Below are 20,995 nucleotides of genomic sequence, written 5' to 3'. Positions count from 1 at the left end.
TCCTCTCTTCTACTCCTCTTTTCTCCATTCCTCTCTTCTACTCCTCTTTTCGCCATTCTCTCTTCCTACTCCTCTTTTCTCCATTCCTCTCTCTCTTTTCTTCCATTCCTCTCTTTCTACTCCTCTTTTCTCCATTCCTCTCCTACTCCTCTTTTCTCCATTCCTCTCTTCTACTCCTCTTTTCTCCTTCCCTCTCTCTCTACTCTCTCTTTCTCCTTCCTCTCTTCTACTCCTCTTTTTCCATTCTCTCTTCTACTCCTCTTTTCTCCATTTCCTTCTCTCTTTTTCTCCATGCCTCTCTTCTACTCCTCTTTTCTCCATTCCTCTCTTTTTACTCCTTTTTCTCCTTCCCTCTCCTACTCCTCTTTTCTCATTCCTCTCTTCTACTCCTCTTTTCTCCTTCCTCTCACTCCTCTTTTCTCCATTCCTCTCTCTTTTCTCCATTCCTCTCTCTCTTCTCCTTCCCTCTCCTACTCCTCTTTTCTCCATTCCTCTCTCTCTTCTCCTTCCCTCTCCTACTCCTCTTTTCTCCATTCCTCTCTCTTTTCTCCATTCCTCTCTCTTTTCTCCATTCCTTTCTCCATTCCTCTCTCTTTTCTCCATTCCTCTCTCTTTTCTCCATTCCTCTCTCTTTTCTCCATTCCTCTCTCTCTTCTCCTTCCCTCTCTCTTTTCTCCTTCCCTCTCTCTTTTCTCCTTCCCTCTCTCTTTTCTCCTTCCCTCTCTCTCTCTTCTCCTTCCCTCTCTCTCTCTTCTCCTTCCCTCTCTTCTACTCCTCTTTTCTCCATTCCTCTCTTCTACTCCTCTTTTCTCCATTCCTCTCTTCTACTCCTCTTTTCTCCATTCCTCTCTTCTACTCCTCTTTTCTCCTTCCCTCTCCTACTCCTCTTTTCTCCATTCCTCTCTCTTTTCTCCATTCCTCTCTCTCTTCTCCTTCCCTCTCCTTACTCCTCTTTTCTCCATTCCTCTCTCTTTTCTCATTCCTCTCTCTTTTCTCCATTCCTCTCTCTTTTCTCCATTCCTCTCTCTTTTCTCCATTCCTCTCTTTTCTCCATTCCTCTCTCTTTTCTCCATTCCTCTCTCTCTTCTCCATTCTTCTCTCTCTTCTCCTTCTCTCTCTTCTCCTTCCCTCTCTTCTACTCCTCTTTTCTCCATTCCTCTCTTCTACTCCTCTTTTCTCCTTCCCTCTCCTACTCCTCTTTTCTCCATTCCTCTCTCTCTTCTCCTTCCCTCTCTCTTTTCTCCTTCCCTCTCTTCTACTCCTCTTTTCTCCATTCCTCTCTTCTACTCCTCTTTTCTCCATTCCTCTCTTCTACTCCTCTTTTCGCCATTCCTCTCTTCTACTCCTCTTTTCTCCATTCCTCTCTCTCTTTTCTCCATTCCTCTCTTCTACTCCTCTTTTCTCCATTCCTCTCTTCTACTCCTCTTTTCTCCATTCCTCTCTTCTACTCCTCTTTTCTCCTTCCCTCTCCTACTCCTCTTTTCTCCATTCCTCTCTCTTTTCTCCATTCCTCTCTCTCTTCTCCTTCCCTCTCTCTCTCTTCTCCTTCCCTCTCTCTCTTTTCTCTTCCCCTCTCTCTCTTCTCCTTCCCTCTCTTCTACTCCTCTTTTCTCCATTCCTCTCTTCTACTCCTCTTTTCTCCATTCCTCTCTCTCTTTTCTCCATTCCTCTCTCTCTTTTCTCCATTCCTCTCTCTCTTTTCTCCATTCCTCTTTTCTCCTTCCCTCTCCTACTCCTCTTTTCTCATTCCTCTCTTCTACTCTCTTTTCTCCTTCCTCTCCTACTCCTCTTTTCTCCATTCCTCTCTCTTTTCTCCATTCCTCTCTCTTTTCTCCTTCCCTCTCTCTCTTTTCTCCTTCCCTCTCTCTCTTTTCTCCTTCCCTCTCTCTCTTTTCTCCTTCCCTCTCTCTCTTTTCTCCTTCCTCTCTTCTACTCCTCTTTTCTCCATTCCTCTTTTCACTCTCTATCCATCCTCTCTTTACTCCTCTGTCTCCTTCCATCTGCCGACTCCTCTTTTCTCCATTCCTCTCTTCTACTCCTCTTTTCTCCTTCCCTCTCCTACTCCTCTTTTCTCCTTCCCTCTCCTAATCCTCTTTTCTCCATTCCTCTCTTCTACTCCTCTGTTCTCCATTCCTCTCTTCTACTCCTCTGTTCTCCTTCCCTCTCCTACTCCTCTTTTCTCCATTCCTCTCTTCTACTCCTCTGTTCTCCTTCCTCTCCTACTCCTCTTTTCTCCATTCCTCTCTTTCTACTCCTCTTTTCTCCATTCCTCTCTTCTACTCCTCTTTTCTCCATTCCTCTCTTCTACTCCTCTTTTCTCCATTCCTCTCTTCTACTCCTCTTTTCTCCATTCCTCTCTTCTACTCCTCTTTTCTCCATTCCTCTCTTCTACTCCTCTTTTCTCCATTCCTCTCTTCTACTCCTCTTTTCTCCATTCCTCTCTTCTACTCCTCTTTTCTCCTTCCCTCTTCCTACTTCTCCATTCCTCTTCTCTTCTTCTCTTCTCTTCTCCTTCCCTCTCTCTCTTCTCCTTCCCTCTCTTCTACTCCTCTTTTCTCCATTCCTCTCTTCTACTCCTCTTTTCTCCTTCCCTCTCCTACTCCTCTTTTCTCCATTCCTCTCTCTCTTCTCCTTCCCTCTCCTACTCCTCTTTTCTCCATTCCTCTCTCTTTTCTCCATTCCTCTCTCTTTCTCCATTCCTCTCTCTTTTCTCCATTCCTCTCTCTCTTCTCCTTCCCTCTCTCTCTTCTCCTTCCCTCTCTCTCTTCTCCTTCCCTCTCTCTCTCTTCTCCTTCCCTCTCTTCTACTCCTCTTTTCTCCATTCCTCTCTTCTACTCCTCTTTTCGCCATTCCTCTCTTCTACTCCTCTTTTCTCCATTCCTCTCTCTCTTTTCTCCATTCCTCTCTTCTACTCCTCTTTTCTCCATTCCTCTCTTCTACTCCTCTTTTCTCCTTCCCTCTCCTACTCCTCTTTTCTCCATTCCTCTCTCTTTTCTCCATTCCTCTCTCTCTTCTCCTTTCCTCTCTCTCTTCTCCTTCCCTCTCTCTCTCTTCTCCTTCCCTCTCTCTCTCTTCTCCTTCCCTCTCTCTCTCTTCTCCTTCCCTCTCTCTCTTTTCTCCTTCCCTCTCTCTCTCTTCTCCTTCCCTCTCTCTCTTTTCTCCTTCCCTCTCTCTCTTTTCTCCTTCCCTCTCTTCTACTCCTCTTTTCTCCATTCCTCTCTTCTACTCCTCTTTTCTCCATTCCTCTCTTCTACTCCTCTTTTCTCCATTCCTCTCTCTCTTTTCTCCATTCCTCTCTCTCTTTTCTCCATTCCTCTTTTCTCCTTCCCTCTCCTACTCCTCTTTTCTCCTTCCCTCTCCTACTCCTCTTTTCTCCATTCCTCTCTTTTCTCCATTCCTCTCTCTTTTCTCCTTCCCTCTCTCTCTTTTCTCCTTCCCTCTCTCTCTTTTCTCCTTCCCTCTCTTCTACTCCTCTTTTTTCCATTCCTCTCTTCTACTCCTCTTTTCTCCATTCCTCTCTCTCTTTTCTCCATTCCTCTCTCTCTTTTCTCCATTCCTCTCTTCTACTCCTCTTTTCTCCTTCCCTCTCCTACTCCTCTTTTCTCCATTCCTCTCTTCTACTCCTCTTTTCTCCTTCCCTCTCCTACTCCTCTTTTCTCCTTCCCTCTCTTCTACTCCTCTTTTCTCCATTCCTCTCTTCTACTCCTCTTTTCTCCATTCCTCTCTTCTACTCCTCTTTTCTCCATTCCTCTCTTCTACTCCTCTGTTCTCCATTCCTCTCTTCTACTCCTCTGTTCTCCTTCCCTCTCCTACTCCTCTTTTCTCCATTCCTCTCTTCTACTCCTCTTTTCTCCATTCCTCTCTTCTACTCCTCTTTTCTCCATTCCTCTCTTCTACTCCTCTTTTCTCCATTCCTCTCTTCTACTCCTCTTTTCTCCATTCCTCTCTTCTACTCCTCTTTTCTCCATTCCTCTCTTCTACTCCTCTTTTCTCCATTCCTCTCTTCTACTCCTCTTTTCTCCTTCCCTCTCCTACTCCTCTTTTCTCCATTCCTCTCTTCTCCTTCCCTCTCTCTCTTTTCTCCTTCCCTCTCTCTTTTCTCCATTCCTCTCTTCTACTCCTCTTTTCTCCTTCCCTCTTTTCTCCTTCCCTCTCTTCTACTCCTCTTTTCTCCTTCTCTTCTACTCCTCTTTTCTCCTTCTCTTCTACTCCTCTTTTCTCCTTCTCTTCTACTCCTCTTTTCTCCTTCTCTTCTACTCCTATTTTCTCCTTCCCTCTCTTCTACTCCTCTTTCTCCTTCCCTCTCTTCTACTCCTCTTTCTCCTTCCCTCTCTTCTACTCCTCTTTTCTCCTTCCCTCTCTTCTACTCCTCTTTTCTCCTTCCCTCTCCTACTCCTATTTTCTCCTTCCCTCTCTTCTACTCCTATTTTCTCCTTCCCTCTCTTCTACTCCTCTTTTCTCCATTCCTCTCTCTTTTCTCCATTCCTCTCTCTCTTTTCTCCATTCCTCTCTCTCTTTTCTCCATTCCTCTTTTCTCCTTCCCTCTCCTACTCCTCTTTTCTCCTTCCCTCTCCTACTCCTCTTTTCTCCATTCCTCTCTTTTCTCCATTCCTCTCTTTTCTCCTTCCCTCTCTCTCTTTTCTCCTTCCCTCTCTCTCTTTTCTCCTTCCCTCTCTCTCTTTTCTCCTTCCCTCTCTCTCTTTTCTCCTTCCCTCTCTCTCTTTTCTCCTTCCCTCTCTCTCTTTTCTCCTTCCCTCTCTCTCTTTTCTCCTTCCCTCTCTCTCTTTTCTCCTTCCCTCTCTCTCTTTTCTCCTTCCCTCTCTCTCTTTTCTCCTTCCCTCTCTCTCTTTTCTCCTTCCCTCTCTTCTACTCCTCTTTTCTCCATTCCTCTCTTCTACTCCTCTTTTCTCCATTCCTCTCTTCTACTCCTCTTTTCTCCATTCCTCTCTTCTACTCCTCTTTTCTCCTTCCCTCTCCTACTCCTCTTTTCTCCATTCCTCTCTTCTCCTTCCCTCTCTCTCTTTTCTCCTTCCCTCTCTCTTTTCTCCATTCCTCTCTTCTACTCCTCTTTTCTCCTTCCCTCTTTTCTCCTTCCCTCTCTTCTACTCCTCTTTTCTCCTTCTCTTCTACTCCTCTTTTCTCCTTCTCTTCTACTCCTATTTTCTCCTTCCCTCTCTTCTACTCCTATTTTCTCCTTCCCTCTCTTCTACTCCTCTTTTCTCCTTCCCTCTCTTCTACTCCTCTTTTCTCCTTCCCTCTCCTCCTATTTTCTCCTTCCCTCTCTTCTACTCCTATTTTCTCCTTCCCTCTCTCTTTTCTCCATTCCTCTCTCTTTTCTCCATTCCTCTCTCTTTTCTCCATTCCTCTCTCTCTTCTCCTTCCCTCTCTCTTTTCTCCATTCCTCTATCTCTTTTCTCCATTCCTCTCTTCTACTCCTCTTTTCTCCTTCCCTCTCTTCTACTCCTCTTTTCTCCTTCTCTCTCTCTCCATCTCTCTCTCTCTCTCTCTCTCCATCCCCCTCTCTCTCTCCTTACCCCCTCCTCTCTTTTCTCCTTACCCCCCCTCGCTCTCTCTGCCTCTATCGTTCTTCCCCTCTGCCCTGTCTGCCATTCTCTACTATCTGTTCTCGTAGATCCTTGCCCTCGCCTCTCCTTCAGGTGTTGTGTTCTTTTTGAACATGGCAGTGGCCTTAGGCCCTTCTTCTCCTAGGGGTGGGTTACTCTACACCCTGACATTGACTACCCAACCCCAGACCTAGAGGTGGGATGAGTGGCAGGGGGTTTCTGGTGCACATCACATCCCTGACCTCTTTTCTGCTCTTATCATCCCTCCATCGCTACGCTACGCTCCGAGGCTGCTCCCTCTCTTCTTTCACTCTCTGCCCTCCCTCTCCCGTCTCCCCCTCTTTCTCCTGCTTTCTCTCAGTCCAGAGCAAAGCTTGACCCAATTCCTCTTTAACAACAACAGTGAAAGGATGGGCCCCACCCCTCTGTTTCTCAGTGTCCCTCAACCTCCACCCCTCTGTTTCTCAGTGTCCCTCAGCCCAGACATAACCCAGACCACTGAGCCCAGCACCAATCTAGTCACAACCCACCCCATTCCCAGCCTCAGCCCCACCTCAAGCCCAAACAGAATCAGCTCAGCACAACCCAAGCCCCAACCTGCCTATACTGGGACGTTTGATGGTGCCCTACAGACTGTAAGGTTCCCACACGCTGAATGCTGATTTGGTTGTTGGCTACAGTCAACAGACCCGGCCAGCCTAGATGGATAACTTATTTTCCCATTTACTCTCTCGTTGGGAGGATTTCTGCTCTTAATTGAAGTGACAGCAGCAGGGTTGTCATGGTGACACTGGGGACATAGATTAAAGCTTGTTGTGAGCGGGGAGAGGATGAGCGGGGGAGGGGGGAGGAGAGGGGTGATGTCTCTTGCTGGCTGCCTGCTGTGCTCTTGGTTGGCCTCATTGACCATCATGCAATGCTCTACACACTAGCATATCTGTGTTAGTATTCACTGCAGCTGCATTGACATAATTGGACTATATAGCCTATATTTCTTCACTGGTTTTATGAAGTAGAAGTAGCTACTGAATGTGTGCAAACATTCCAGAGGAGGACTGCCCAAAGTATGTGAGACTATTTCCTGTGGAGGGTCTTTCAGGACAGGCCTACTGAACATTATGTAGCCCAGCTTCACTTGTCTGTTTTCCGTAGACTTTTAGCTGTGTTTTGGGAGACCAGATGATCGCTATCCGGGCTACTCAATAATATTCATATTGACTTGGCTGAATTCCTCAGTGCTTTTGAATAGCGGAAGGAGGGCAGGCAGTATGTCAGTTGAATCCCTCTGGTATCAGGTGGGTTGAGTTAAGTAATGGTCTTGACTCCTAGATGATTGCAGGGCAGGTGGCTCTTTATTTGAGAGCTGTCCACTCAAGGCAGTGTAAGTCTCTCTCTCTCCCTCCTTTACCCGGGACAGGATTTTGCAGATGGTTTCATGCTCATTGGCATCTAACAAGCAGGTGGTCTGGTCTGAGATGTGGGCGGAGAGAAGAGCAGTCTGGAGAGACTGGAGTCGTCTCCCACACTTCAGAGGTCCTCCTCAAAGGCTCTCAGCTGGAGAGGGAGAGAGGAGGGGAGGATAGTCTCCACCATCAGCCTGCGTGAGAGATGGGGCAGAAAGGAGGAGAGGGGATAGTCTCTCTACCATCAGCCTGCATGAGAGTGGGGGCAGAAAGGAGGAGAGGGGATAGTCTCTTTACCATCAGCCTGTGTGAGAGAGGGGGCAGAAAGGAGAGGGGATAGTCTCTCCACCATCAGCCTGTGTGAGAGAGGGGGCAGAAAGGAGAGGGGATAGTCTCTCCACCATCAGCCTGTGTGAGAGAGGGTATAGTCTCTACACCATCAGCCTGTGTGAGAGAGGGGGCAGAAAGGAGAGGGGATAGTCTACACCATCAGCCTGTGTGAGAGAGGGGGCAGAAAGGAGAGGGGATAGTCTCTACACCATCAGCCTGCGTGAGAGTGGGGGGCAGAAAGGAGGAGAGGGGATAGTCTCTATACCATCAGCCTGTGTGAGAGGGGATAGTCTCTCTACCATCAGCCTGTGGGAGAGGGGATAGTCTCTCTACCATCAGCCTGCGTGGGAGAGGGGATAGTCTCTACACCATCAGCCTGCGTGAAAGAGGGGATAGTCTCTCTACCATCAGCCTGCGTAAGAGAGGGGATAGTCTCTCTACCATCAGCCTGTAGGAGAGGGGATAGTCTCTCTACCATCAGCCTGCGTGGGAGAGGGGATAGTCTCTCTACCATCAGCCTGCGTGGGAGAGGGGATAGTCTCTCTACCATCAGCCTGCGTGGGAGAGGGGATAGTCTCTCTACCATCAGCCTGCGTGGGAGAGGGGATAGTCTCTCTACCATCAGCCTGCGTGGGAGAGGGGATAGTCTCTCTACCATCAGCCTGCGTGGGAGAGGGGATAGTCTCTCTACCATCAGCCTGCATGGGAGAGGGGATAGTCTCTCTACCATCAGCCTGTGTGGGAGAGGGGATAGTCTCTCTACCATCAGCCTGCGTGGGAGAGGGGATAGTCTCTCTACCATCAGCCTGTGTGGGAGAGGGGATAGTCTCTCTACCATCAGCCTGCGTGGGAGAGGGGATAGTCTCTCTACCATCAGCCTGCGTGGGAGAGGGGATAGTCTCTCTACCATCAGCCTGTGTGGGAGAGGGGATAGTCTCTCTACCATCAGCCTGCGTGGGAGAGGGGGGAGAAAGGAGGAGGAGAGGGGATAGTCTCTCCATTTGGTGGGAGAGCGGGACAGAGACATGCAGGACAGACCGATGGGGGTGTACCCTGCCCATGCTTGCCCTCAGGCCAACCTTAGACAAACACGTTGAGTGCTTGGAAGAGCACATAATTTCAATGTGTCACATCAATTTATTTCACGTTTGCAGTGGTGTTGGGAAAGCAGCTCCCTCCTCATTCCACAGCATAACTACTGTGTCGCTGTGTGAAGGAAAGTTCTATGTTTCCACCACAGTTTTTATGTAGCCACTTAAAGCCACTGGTTCTGGCCTATGTAGCCACTGTCTCTATGTAGCCACTGTCTCTATGTAGCCACTGTCTCTATGTAGCCACTGTCTCTATGTAGCCACTGTCTCTATGTAGCCACCGTCTCTGTGTAGCCACCGTCTCTGTGTAGCCACCGTCTCTGTGTAGCCACCGTCTCTGTGTAGCCACCGTCTCTGTGTAGCCACCGTCTCTGTGTAGCCACCGTCTCTGTGTAGCCACCGTCTCTGTGTAGCCACCGTCTCTGTGTAGCCCCCGTCTCTGTGTAGCCCCCGTCTCTGTTCTGTAGCCACCGTCTCTGTTCTGTAGCCACCGTCTCTGTTCTGTAGCCACCGTCTCTGTTCTGTAGCCACCGTCTCTGTTCTGTAGCCACCGTCTCTGTTCTGTAGCCCCCTCCACTAGTGTGTCCTATCCTGCAGTTGTTTTCTAACCATTTCTCTCCTCTCCAGACCTACCTGGTTTAATGGGTCCAATCATCGGGATGTCACCGGATAAGAAAGCTGAAACGCCGGGGATGCAGGAGGAGAGGGCGGGGCTTAGGGGCGTATGTGGGGGGGCGGGGACTCTCCCGGAGGCGGAGTGCGGCGCAGCCAGCCCATTGGCCACCAGCCTGGACCGGGGATCCGGTGGCTCCGAGGATGAGGAGCTCACCAACCTCAACTGGCTCCATGAGAACCTGCTCCAGAACTTTACCCTAGGGGGGCCCGGTGTGGCCGGGGGGGCCCAACCCAGCGCCAGCCCCCTCTTTGACATCGAGGGTGACCCCGGGGCCCCTCAGAACCCATCGTCTTCATCCTCTTACTCCTCGTCGCAGAGGGACTTGTTGAAGTCCAAGCCTCCCTTCTCATTCTCTCTGTTGATCTACATGGCCATAGAGCAGAGCCCCAGTAAGAGGCTGCCGGTGAAGGACATCTATGGTTGGATCCTACAGCACTTCCCCTACTTCTCCTCGGCCCCCACTGGCTGGAAGAACAGCGTCAGACACAACCTGTCACTCAACAAGTGCTTCCGCAAGGTGGAGAGGAGCCTGGGAAAGGTGAGGGAACTATAAGGTCATGCGCAGTGCCTGGGCTTGATTCTCACAAGGGTCACACTAACATGTTATTTAATCATTTGAAAGTTGTCATGCAGACACTGCAGGGTGAGATTGATATGATGACATCATTGTTGTGGGTTTGAAGTGGTCTTCTAATGGGGTTGAAATGAGCTTACAGTATCCTTCCCCATTGAGATGGTTTGTTGTGTAAAGGTGCCACAAAGAGTCATTAGAGTTCTTCACTGATTTTCTGTAGTGGCAGTAGTGTGACATTGACAATGTGCTCAAAGTGTTAGACTAACAGTGTTAACTGTACACCTCCACTCTGTACCTGTGCCTGTATAGGATTTGCAGCTCTCTGTATGGCTGACGGGCAGGGCCAGGGTTTTAACCCACCCTGAGGCCCCCTGACGTGTGTGTGTGTGTGTCAGGGCCAGTGTAGTGCTGCACCCTGCCTGCGGCCCCCTGTGTGCCTCCCCTTGCTGTGATAAGGCTGGGAGAGCCGGTGTATACCAGTCAAGGTCATAGACCCTCCTCTCTCTCCTTCAGAGGAAATGCAAACGCAGCAGTAAGATGGGGCGCTATCTCCCAACTGTAGAGTCACGACCAGGCAGTGGACACACACACTGCAACTGTAGAGCCACGACCAGGCAGTGGACACACACACACACACACTGCAACTGTAGAGTCACGACCAGGCAGTGGACACACACACTGCAACTGTAGAGCCACGACCAGGCAGTGGACACACACACACACTGCAACTGTAGAGTCACGACCAGGCAGTGGACACACACACACACACACTGCAACTGTAGAGTCACGACCAGGCAGTGGACACACACACACACTGCAACTGTAGAGTCACGACCAGGCAGTGGACACACACACTGCAACTGTAGAGCCACGACCAGGCAGTGGACACACACACACACACTGCAACTGTAGAGTCACGACCAGGCAGTGGACACACACACTGCAACTGTAGAGCCACGACCAGGCAGTGGACACACACACACACTGCAACTGTAGAGTCACGACCAGGCAGTGGACACACACACTGCAACTGTAGAGCCACGACCAGGCAGTGGACACACACACACACTGCAACTGTAGAGCCACGACCAGGTAGTGGACACACACACACACTGCAACTGTAGAGTCACGACCAGGCAGTGGACACACACACTGAAACTGTAGAGCCACGACCAGGCAGTGGACACACACACACACACACACTGCAACTGTAGAGCCACGACCAGGCAGTGGACACACACACACACTGCAACTGTAGAGCCACGACCAGGCAGTGGACACACACACACACTGCAACTGTAGAGCCACGACCAGGCAGTGGAAACACACACACACACTGCAACTGTAGAGCCACGAACAGGCAGTGGACACACACACACACTGCAACTGTAGAGTCACGACCAGGCAGTGGACACACACACTGCAACTGTAGAGTCACGACCAGGCAGTGGACACACACACTGCAACTGTAGAGCCACGACCAGGCAGTGGACACACACACACACACACACTGCAACTGTAGAGCCACGACCAGGCAGTGGACACACACACACACACTGCAACTGTAGAGCCACGACCAGGCAGTGGACACACACACACACACACACACACACACACACACACACACTGCAACTGTAGCGCCACGTCCAGGCAGTGGACACACACACACACACACACACACTGCAACTGTAGCGCCACGTCCAGGCAGTGGACACACACACACTGCAACTGTAGCGCCACGTCCAGGCAGTGGACACACACACACACACACTGCAACTGTAGCGCCACGTCCAGGCAGTGGACACACACACACACACACACACACACACACACTGCAACTGTAGCGCCACGACCAGGCAGTGGACACACACACACACTGCAACTATAGCGCCACGTCCAGGCAGTGGACACACACACACTGCAACTGTAGCGCCACGTCCAGGCAGTGGACACACACACACACACACTGCAACTGTAGCGCCACGTCCAGGCAGTGGACACACACACACACACACTGCAACTGTAGCGCCACGTCCAGGCAGTGGACACACACACACACTGCAACTGTAGCGCCACGACCAGGCAGTGGACACACACACACTGCAACTGTAGCGCCACGTCCAGGCAGTGGACACACACATACATACACACACACACACACACACACACACACACACACTGCAACTGTAGCGCCACGACCAGGCAGTGGACACACACACACACACACACACTGCAACTGTAGCGCCACGACCAGGCAGTGGACACACACACACACACACTGCAACTGTAGCGCCACGACCAGGCAGTGGACACACACACACACACACACACACACACACTGCAACTGTAGCGCCAGGCAGAAGACAGGCCCAGGACTGAAGACCTGACCTGCACAAACAGAGGGAGAGAGACGAGTGTCTGTGAAAGAGTGTCTGTGAAAGAGTGTCTGTGAAAGAAGGGGTAGAGAAGGGAAATGAAAGGACGAAGTGAGGGAGAAAGTAGAGCATATATAGGAAAGAGACATGGTTTCTGTAGTTGTGTTGGACACTGGTTCAAGCTCAGCTCGGGGACAAAGAGAATATAACTATACTGTTACAATGGGCTCAGTGGCTAGATGGCATGTAGTCTGCTAGGAGGGGCTGAAGACCAGTTAGAAGTAGAAATGAGCTCAGCGGCAGCAGGACTGTTGTCCTGTGCATCACAATGTAGACAGCCTCTCTGAGTTCAGTGTGCTGGGGGCTCAGTGTGAGCCCACCCGTCTGCTGAGCTGAGTGAGCGCGCAGCACTGGTTTCAGATGACACGCTGCCTGGTGGTTTGCGTTGCCATGGTGACATTTCCTCCTTCCTGCCTGCGAGCCGGCTGGTAATCTGAGTCAAGGTTATATCCCTCCTCCCTCGCTCCTTCCTCCTCCTCCTGGACAGAACCCCAGAGATACATAATGAGAGCACCATTTATACACTCTCACCCCCCACACCCACGTAAACATTTGTTTTTCTTGTGAAAACACCATGGAGACGTGTTGTCTCAGTCGTAGTTCATGAACTTGCATACAGGATATGACAATGCCTTCACATGTCTTTGGCTACTGTAGTGAGAGGTTCTAAAAAGGCAAGTCACATGGACAGCACTATAAAAAGCTAAACTCAGTCCAACCCTGTAATAAATCATTTAAGGACGGTGTGGATTGTTTATCGACTGTTTTCCTCCCATCATGCAGTTCACCCAGCAGGGTCTGGATGGTTTATCACATGCTCAGGTGACTGCATTATGAGTCATCAAAGTTTGTCCTAGTTTAGCAGAGTATAAAACAATCTGAATGGAGAAAGCCTGTTAAAAGCCACTAGAATACATGAGTTGATGTTCTATGGTCATGCAATACTCAGAACATATTTAAAACTGTTTATTATTCAGAAACATAAAATACTGTCAGATACCACCATACTGTCAGATACCACCATACTGTCAGATACCACCATACTGTCAGATACCACCATACTGTCAGATACCACCATACTGTCAGATACCACCATACTGTCAGATACCACCATACTGTCAGATACCACCATACTGTCAGATACCACCATACTGTCAGATACCACCATACTGTCAGATACCACCATACTGTCAAAAATGAGAATATCCTGATATATTGTTTTGGCCATATCGCCCAGCACTAGTCAGACTACCGTGAGAGTCAGCCAAGCAGGCAAAAAAGTTCTAGGTGTTGGCTGTGGAAAATCTAGTAAGCCTAGTCATGATCAGTACTTTACCAAAGTATCTCTTGATACTACCGTGAGATTCTATATGAATTTATCCAATAAGAAATGCTCGGTTTGGAACCATTTTGTTACGATGTGCCCCAATGAACACCTCTCAGGTCAGTCTTACTGCTTTGTGATGTAGTATGTGATGTTTTTTCAGGTGAATGGTAAGGGTTCTCTGTGGTGTGTGGACCCAGAGTACAGACCCAACCTGATCCAGGCCCTGAAGAAGCAGCACTTCCCTGCAGCACATACCTTCTGCACACCACCCGCCTCACCACCCAGCGCCTCCTCACCACCCAGACACCACTTCCTGCAGGGCTGCTCCCTCAAAGGTGATTCCTGACTTTTTTTGTTAATTTTGTACAATGCTACACATTTTGCCAAGAGGTGTAAAGAAAATGTTGCTGTTTTTATAGCAAGTTTGCTGCAATTCTACACATTTTGCCATTGGGCTGAGAGAAGATTTAGCAATTTTATAACTCATTTTGCAATTCTACAACAAAGAAAATGGGGAGGGTGGGATTGATGGCCTTCAAAAGAGGGGCCGCCGCCTGTTGCCCATCCCTGATCTAGAAATAGGATTGGTATTAGATTTGATCCAGTGCATGTGATTTCAAATTCACATGGTTGTTGCCTCTACATATTTCTGTCATGCAACATTGGCCGGCAAAACATTCAGCATCACCATCCCCTCATCTCCAACTGTCATTTTAGTCTTTGATTTCTAATCGTAGATGCATCAAGGTAGATTCTTCTAATCTGTATCCTCCACTTCTCTCTCTCTGTGTGTGTGTGTGTGTCTCTGTCTTGGTGTCTCTCACTTTAACGGTCTCTCTCTCCCCTACCCTCTTGTTTGGTAACCTTGACTACAGAGGCCCTGGTGATGCTGATAGAGTGTAGAGCAGAGCACTCAGTCTCCACTCTAGTTGATTATAAATAATTTAGGGCCCCTGAAGTGAGGTATGGAGAGAGCTAGGAATCCTCTCTTCCTTTACCCCTCTACAGCCTCCTTCGCCAGTCGGCCACACACACACACACGCTCAGGCTATTCCACTGACCACCATGCATGTTCTCTCCTCTTCCAGAGTCTGACATAGATGCTGCCACTGCCATGATGCTCTTAAACTCTGCCCCTGGTCATCACCACGCCAACCCATGTAAGAGACGCCACCCCACACCATGCCTCTTCCACTTCTCTCTGTCTCTACCTTTTCATTACTACTGTCCCCCTTTCTCTCTGTCTCTACCTTTTCATTACTACTGTCCCCCTTTCTCTCTGTCTCTACCTTTTCATTACTACTGTCCCCCTTTCTCTCTGTCTCTACCTTTTCATTACTACTGTCCCCCTTTCTCTCTGTCTCTACCTTTTCATTACTACTGTCCCCCTTTCTCTCTGTCTCTACCTTTTCATTACTACTGTCCCCCTTTCTCTCTGTCTCTACCTTTTCATTACTACTGTCCCCCTTTCTCTCTGTCTCTACCTTTTCATTACTACTGTCCCCCTTTCTCTCTGTCTCTACCTTTTCATTACTACTGTCCCCCTTTCTCTCTGTCTCTACCTTTTCATTACTACTGTCCCCCTTTCTCTCTGTCACTACCTTTTCATTACTACTGTCCCCCTTTCTCTCTGTCACCTGCCCGTTTCACGCTTTCTTCTTGTATTGCTTTTACATCACTCGCCCAGCATCACTCGCCCAGCATCTATCCACCCCTTGTAAAACATCTTCCTGTGTCTCTCTATTGCTTACTATGTACACTCAACAGCACAGTTGAAGTCCTGCATAGTCCCGTTCCAAGCCAGACAAGGTTGCATATAGAATTATCTTCCTGTGAATAAGTGGTGTTGTATTTCATGCCCCCCCCCATGTGTTTTAAGTGTTCATTCCACGAGACACTTCTGCCTCTGCTGTTATGAATCTTAATTGCTGTTATCTGCTGGACACACGGACACTCCCTAGCCTGTTGGACACACGGACCCTCCCTAGCCTGTTGGACACACGGACCCTCCCTAGCCTGCTGGACACACGGACACTCCCTAGCCTGCTGGACACACGGACACTCCCTAGCCTGCTGGACACACGGACACTCCCTAGCCTGCTGGACACACGGACACTCCCTAGCCTGCTGGACACACGGACACTCCCTAGCCTGCTGGACACACGGACACTCCCTAGCCTGCTGGACACACGGACACTCCCTAGCCTGCTGGACACACGGACACTCCCTAGCCTGCTGGACACACGGACACTCCCTAGCCTGCTGGGCACACGGACACTCCCTAGCCTGCTGGGCACACGGACACTCCCTAGCCTGCTGGACACACGGACACACGGACACTCCCTAGCCTGCTGGACACACGGACACTCCCTAGCCTGCTGGACACACGGACACTCCCTAGCCTGCTGGACACACGGACACTCCCTAGCCTGCTGGGCACACGGACACCCCCTAGCCTGCTGGGCACATGGACACTCCCTAGCCTGCTGGACACACGGACACTCCCTAGCCTGCTGGACACACGGACACTCCCTAGCCTGCTGGACACACGGACACTCCCTAGCCTGCTGGACACACGGACACTCCCTAGCCTGCTGGGCACACGGACACTCCCTAGCCTGCTGGGCACACGGACACTCCCTAGCCTGCTGGACACACGGACACTCCCTAGCCTGCTGGGCACACGGACACTCCCTAGCCTGCTGGGCACACGGACACTCCCTAGCCTGCTGGGCACACGGACACTTCCTAGCCTGCTGGGCACACGGACACTCCCTAGCCTGCTGGACACACGGACACTCCCTAGCCTGCTGGACACACGGACACTCCCTAGCCTGCTGCTTATTGGATTAAAAACACTTGACTCTTGATCACATAAGCTACTCTTACTGCCCTGTTGCATTCAGAAACACGGTTTCTTTAGTGTGAAGATGGTTTCTTCCTCAATCTCCCTTTCTCATCTCTCTCTTCTTTCCCTCCCTCTCCCAGGTGAACCAGACAGTCCCCTGGACTTGTCCCAGCCAGACTTGGTCCTGGTGAGCAGCGATCCTAAGCAGGACCACAACTACAGTAGCATGACTCTGCAGCGCTGCTCCTCCCGCTCCTCCTCCTCCTCCCTCTCCTCCCTGGATGAAGGAGGCCCAGGCCACGGCAGGCCGCGCCCACGCCGCGCCGGCAGTGAGGGTTTCCATAGCGAAGAGGAGGACTCTGACCTCGGGGACCGGGACGAGAGGGGCGGCCACTCCCAGCCTGCTCCTCATCGCCCCTCCCCCTCTTCCTCCTCGGTGAAGTGCCCGGCAGGTAAGAGGGCACGTAGGGAGCTGACAGCCAAGCCGGAGCTGGATGAGGAGCTGAAGGAGGCGGCCGGGTCTCTGCTTCACCTGGCTGGGATCCGTACCTCCATGGAGCTCAACAAACGCAGTGCCAAGAGCAAAAAACTGAACAGGAAATGAGGTGGTCGTACTGCCTCGCCCTCAGACTCCCGCCCCTGTAACCCTGATCTGATTGTGTGTCCTACTGATAGGTCCAGGTTGTGCCGCCTCCTGCTTTTCTGATTGCTGATTTTTGAGCCAGTTTTTTGGTTTGACACATGATGGGATGGGAAATCCCTCCCTATCCCAACACAACAAATGGCAATAGTATCATTCACACACAGGAGAATAAAGCCATATTGAGACTTTTGTAACTTGGGCGCGTCAGGTGGGTGGGGTTAAGTGGGGTGCTTGGGGACTACTGTGAAGAACCATCACAATACCCATCTATCCAAAACGAACTGCCTGTTTCTGATGGCTTCTCCACAGATCCTCGCAATTCAAAGGATTTTCTTCTGGATAAAAGACAAGACCAGAAAAAGCTTAAAGTTTTTAAAACTCAAAGCATTGCATGCTTCCTCCTCAACCTGTATCCTCTTCCAAGTGAACCTATTTATAAGAGAATGAGTGCATGTCTGTAACAAACAACTAACCTCTCATCTTCTCCTCAGTTTCTCCCTTCTCCGTGCAAAAATCGAATAACAACATGCCACTGTTTTTTGATAGGCGACAACCTTGGCCTGGAAATAACAAAGAGATGCAATAATTGATCCGTAACCTTAAACTGCTCTTTATTATTTCATTTGTTCAATGTTGGTATTTTTCTTGGGTTGATGACAACACTGGTGTCTAAAAGCAGTACATTATTGGGAATGTATTGAAGTAGTGAGATTCATGGCACTGGCTGTTTAGAGTGATCTGAACAATCTGATCCCAGAGCAGAACACTGGACTGGTTCCATGTCAGGATGTAATAGCCTGGTGGGGAAATGTTGGAACTCTGCTACTGCCGTGTTAAGAAAAGAATGAAACAAAGATAACTGACTGTGTGAAGACTGGCACGGTGAGGAAGAGTCCACTCTGGTTTCCTACACTGAGAGGAAAAGGTCATTACATCGTCGTACCATCAGAACCCACTCGTCTTCATGGCTTTTCCTCTGTGGCCCCTCTTCTGTTATACATACATTATTTGTGTTTAGTGTGTAAACTGAGAAATGACACATTTGATACAGGATTTATTTGTGATTCTTCTCTTGATCTATCCTGTTCTTGTCCTACCCTGTCCTACCCTACCCTACCCTACCCTGTCCTATCCTATCCTATGCAAGGTGTATCTGGCTGAAACACAGCTACGGTTGTAACCATCGTGATCCCAAGACGATGCGCTTGCAGGAGAGCACTCACTGGCAGATGTGCTGCTCAGTTTTCAATCATGTAATATTAGTCACACCTACTGACTTTTAGTATTCAGGCCAAAGGGAAGTTAAGACAAGGATTTAGTTCTAATAACGTTGTAGTGAGGTTAGATTGACAATATTGTACTATTTACTGCCTGTTGTTGGCTGTGGCAAAGTTCCGACTGTGTTGCCAGAAAGAGGCTTTGCTTTGTCTTGCTCCACAATAAGAAACCACAAAGGGAGGAGGGAGGCGAAAATCAGGAAGCACACCACCCTCTTCGCTCCGCTGTACAGTAATGTGTTTACTGCCAGTTGATTGCATAGAGTTCAGTGACGGGAAGTACAGGATGTTGCAACAGAACCTGTGAAGAGAAGAGGCCAGACTGGTTTTCTTTCGGTGCTTGCATGCATTAACCTGCATTAGTAAGCAAAATGCCAAAAGCCCACAGCATGCCCATATGATAGAAATGCTTTTAGCTGGTTCACTGTATGACAGTATACTGCCCTCTGTCATGAGCCCACTTAACTTTCCACTTCTGTTGTATAATATTAAATGAATTGACTTCCATAAATACAGATTGCATGCAGTGCCAAACATTCATTTGTACCATTGCGACCATGTTCATCTCCTCACAGTTTTTGTGACTGACAGTAACATTGGTGCCCTAGAAGCCAACTAATAGGGAATGTAGGAGGACTCTGACCTTGTGGACTGACTTTAGTCTGACATGCAGTTTATTTTTTAGTTGTTCGGGAATGGGAAGCGCTTTGTTCCTAGAATGGAAATGTTGTTGTTAGAACTAAACCGCGGTTCTCCTAAATAAGATGGACATAGAATACACTGTCTGTGAATAAACAAAGAACAAATTAATGTTGTCCATTAAATCATCAATGTATTTATTATAATTAATTTATAATGGGACGATTGAATGGAACTTCTATCAAATAAATGTCATTTGAAGCGAGTGGAAAGGTTACTTCCTCTCTCCCCTCTGGAAAATGATTTAGATTTTCTTCATTTTACTGCCATAGACCAATACTTTCACTATGTGATATAGTGATAAAGATGTGATCTGTGTCTGAGAAAGTATTTTGCCAATGTATTTGGTCTTTCCACCAGGGATTTTTCAATTTAACCACGACTGCCAAGTGTACCGATTGTTTTGTTGTTGAACTGGATGGAAGAAAATTGCTGAGCAAATTGATCCTGAACCATTTTTTGCCAACAGTGGTGTTGTACAGAGAAAGCCGGCGTAGACGTTTCAGATGAATGGATATTTCCTAACTATTGAGAACTTCTCATTTGATTTGAATCATCAAACTTCACAGCCTTTATCTGAATTAGTATTGTTTAAGTTTCTATAATATTCTGACTGCCAGAAGTAGTCGCACCATAGATATTAGTTGGCACTCCTTCTCCATGTTAGGATCCTGCCACCATAGAAGTCATCTACATGTTTCCAAGGGTTGCCCTGGTGTTAGTCTTGGTACCCCCATGGACTTCTGTTTAAACTTAGATAGTTTGAGGACAACTTCCAGTAACTTGTTCATGCTGTAGTGCTTGTAGCTAGAAGGAAGATGTTATCAGACTCAAAGTGAACTTTATCCTGAGTGTCTTAGTAAGTGAATGTTTTTGAGATGGATCTTTAGGACTACCTGCATGACATGGGGCTCTAAGACACACCGTGGGGTACCCCAGGGGTCTATATTTTTCACTTTACACAGTGATACATTGTTAGACTCAAAGCTGCATACATAGGATTGCTTCATTGTTTGAAAACTTGTTATTGGATATTGAATATGTGATTTTTATTTTTTCAAAAATGCAGTTGCAATTTATTGATTCTGATAAAGCGTTTTGTGTTGAACTAACTAAAGCTGCCAACCCAGTATCAGTCAGTCGTCTGCCATGTCTGTTAGACAGACACACCTTTTGGTTTTTGTATGCTAACCTCTGTTAATAAAATGTTTATAAAGTTTATTTTCGCCAAAGATATGCAATTGCATTATATATGGTATTACAAAATAAAACAAATATTGTTTTATCATTTTTGTGTTTTTCATGTTATTGTTTACTTTGAACTATTATAAAGAAACTTCTGACTAATCAAAGGATATATCAGGATAAATGGACTGTTTCATCTGAGGCACAATCCAAAATGACATTAACATCTGGTGCATTTGTGAAAAATAATGATGCATTCCATAAACTACACATTTGAACAACCAAGAATGTGTGACTCAGGCAGCCCCATTTGTTTTGTTTTTTACAAATTTGATCAGTTCCCAAAAAGTTCTGATGTGAAAAGATCTGTGATTTGGTCAAAAGCCCAATTAGTGGGGAAAAATATCAGAATGGTCTGCCTGTGTAAACCATCAGTCATTGGTTATGAAACCCGAAAGTGAAGGGATCATGCTTTAGTAATAGAATGGTGATCAACATCGCCACCTGCTGTTTAGAGGAGGCAATCACTAAAATGTAAAACGTAATGGAGGTCAGAAGTGACTGTTGAAATGCAAATAATTATAGGTCCCTTTGTCCCAAAAGTATTTTTTTGTGTCATTCTCCTTTAAAATGTAAAACACATTTTATTTCTTACTTCGAAACAGAGTGCTAACGTGGTTAAAACGGTCAAAATCATTTCTAAACTAAGGAGGTAACTACTTTTTTGTGATTTGTTCTAATTATAAGACCCCTTGAAGTATCAAAAATAATATTTGATGAGGAATTATTTTTGGCCTGACTGCTATTAGCCCATACAAATGCACTGAATAACAGATTCAATACATGGAATAACTATATGCCCCACAAAAAAAGTGTCTGTCCTGTATCTGAGAGATGCACTAAACAGTCAACCCTGTCTATGCCGGGGGGTTCTAAACTATAT

The 20,995-nt window shown here is 48.1% G+C and overlaps 1 protein-coding gene across 1 annotated transcript in view; it reads left to right on the top strand.

Annotated features, from left to right (window-relative positions):
- foxn2a (forkhead box N2a) overlaps positions 1-20,155 on the top strand; it is a 39,818-nt gene extending 19,663 nt beyond the window's left edge. Inside the window, exons 2-5 of the mRNA XM_031804748.1 lie at positions 9,016-9,602; positions 13,561-13,735; positions 14,489-14,560; positions 16,389-20,155. Of these exons, the coding sequence (XP_031660608.1) occupies positions 9,030-9,602; positions 13,561-13,735; positions 14,489-14,560; positions 16,389-16,852 (1,284 nt within the window). The 5' untranslated portion in view covers positions 9,016-9,029 and the 3' untranslated portion in view covers positions 16,853-20,155. The remainder of the gene's footprint in view (positions 1-9,015; positions 9,603-13,560; positions 13,736-14,488; positions 14,561-16,388) is intronic.
- Positions 20,156-20,995: the final 840 nt, after the last annotated feature.

This window comes from Oncorhynchus kisutch, linkage group LG25 (assembly GCF_002021735.2).
Source record: "Oncorhynchus kisutch isolate 150728-3 linkage group LG25, Okis_V2, whole genome shotgun sequence".
Lineage (NCBI taxonomy): Eukaryota > Metazoa > Chordata > Actinopteri > Salmoniformes > Salmonidae > Oncorhynchus > Oncorhynchus kisutch.
This window is presented reverse-complemented; position numbering and strand designations above follow the sequence as displayed.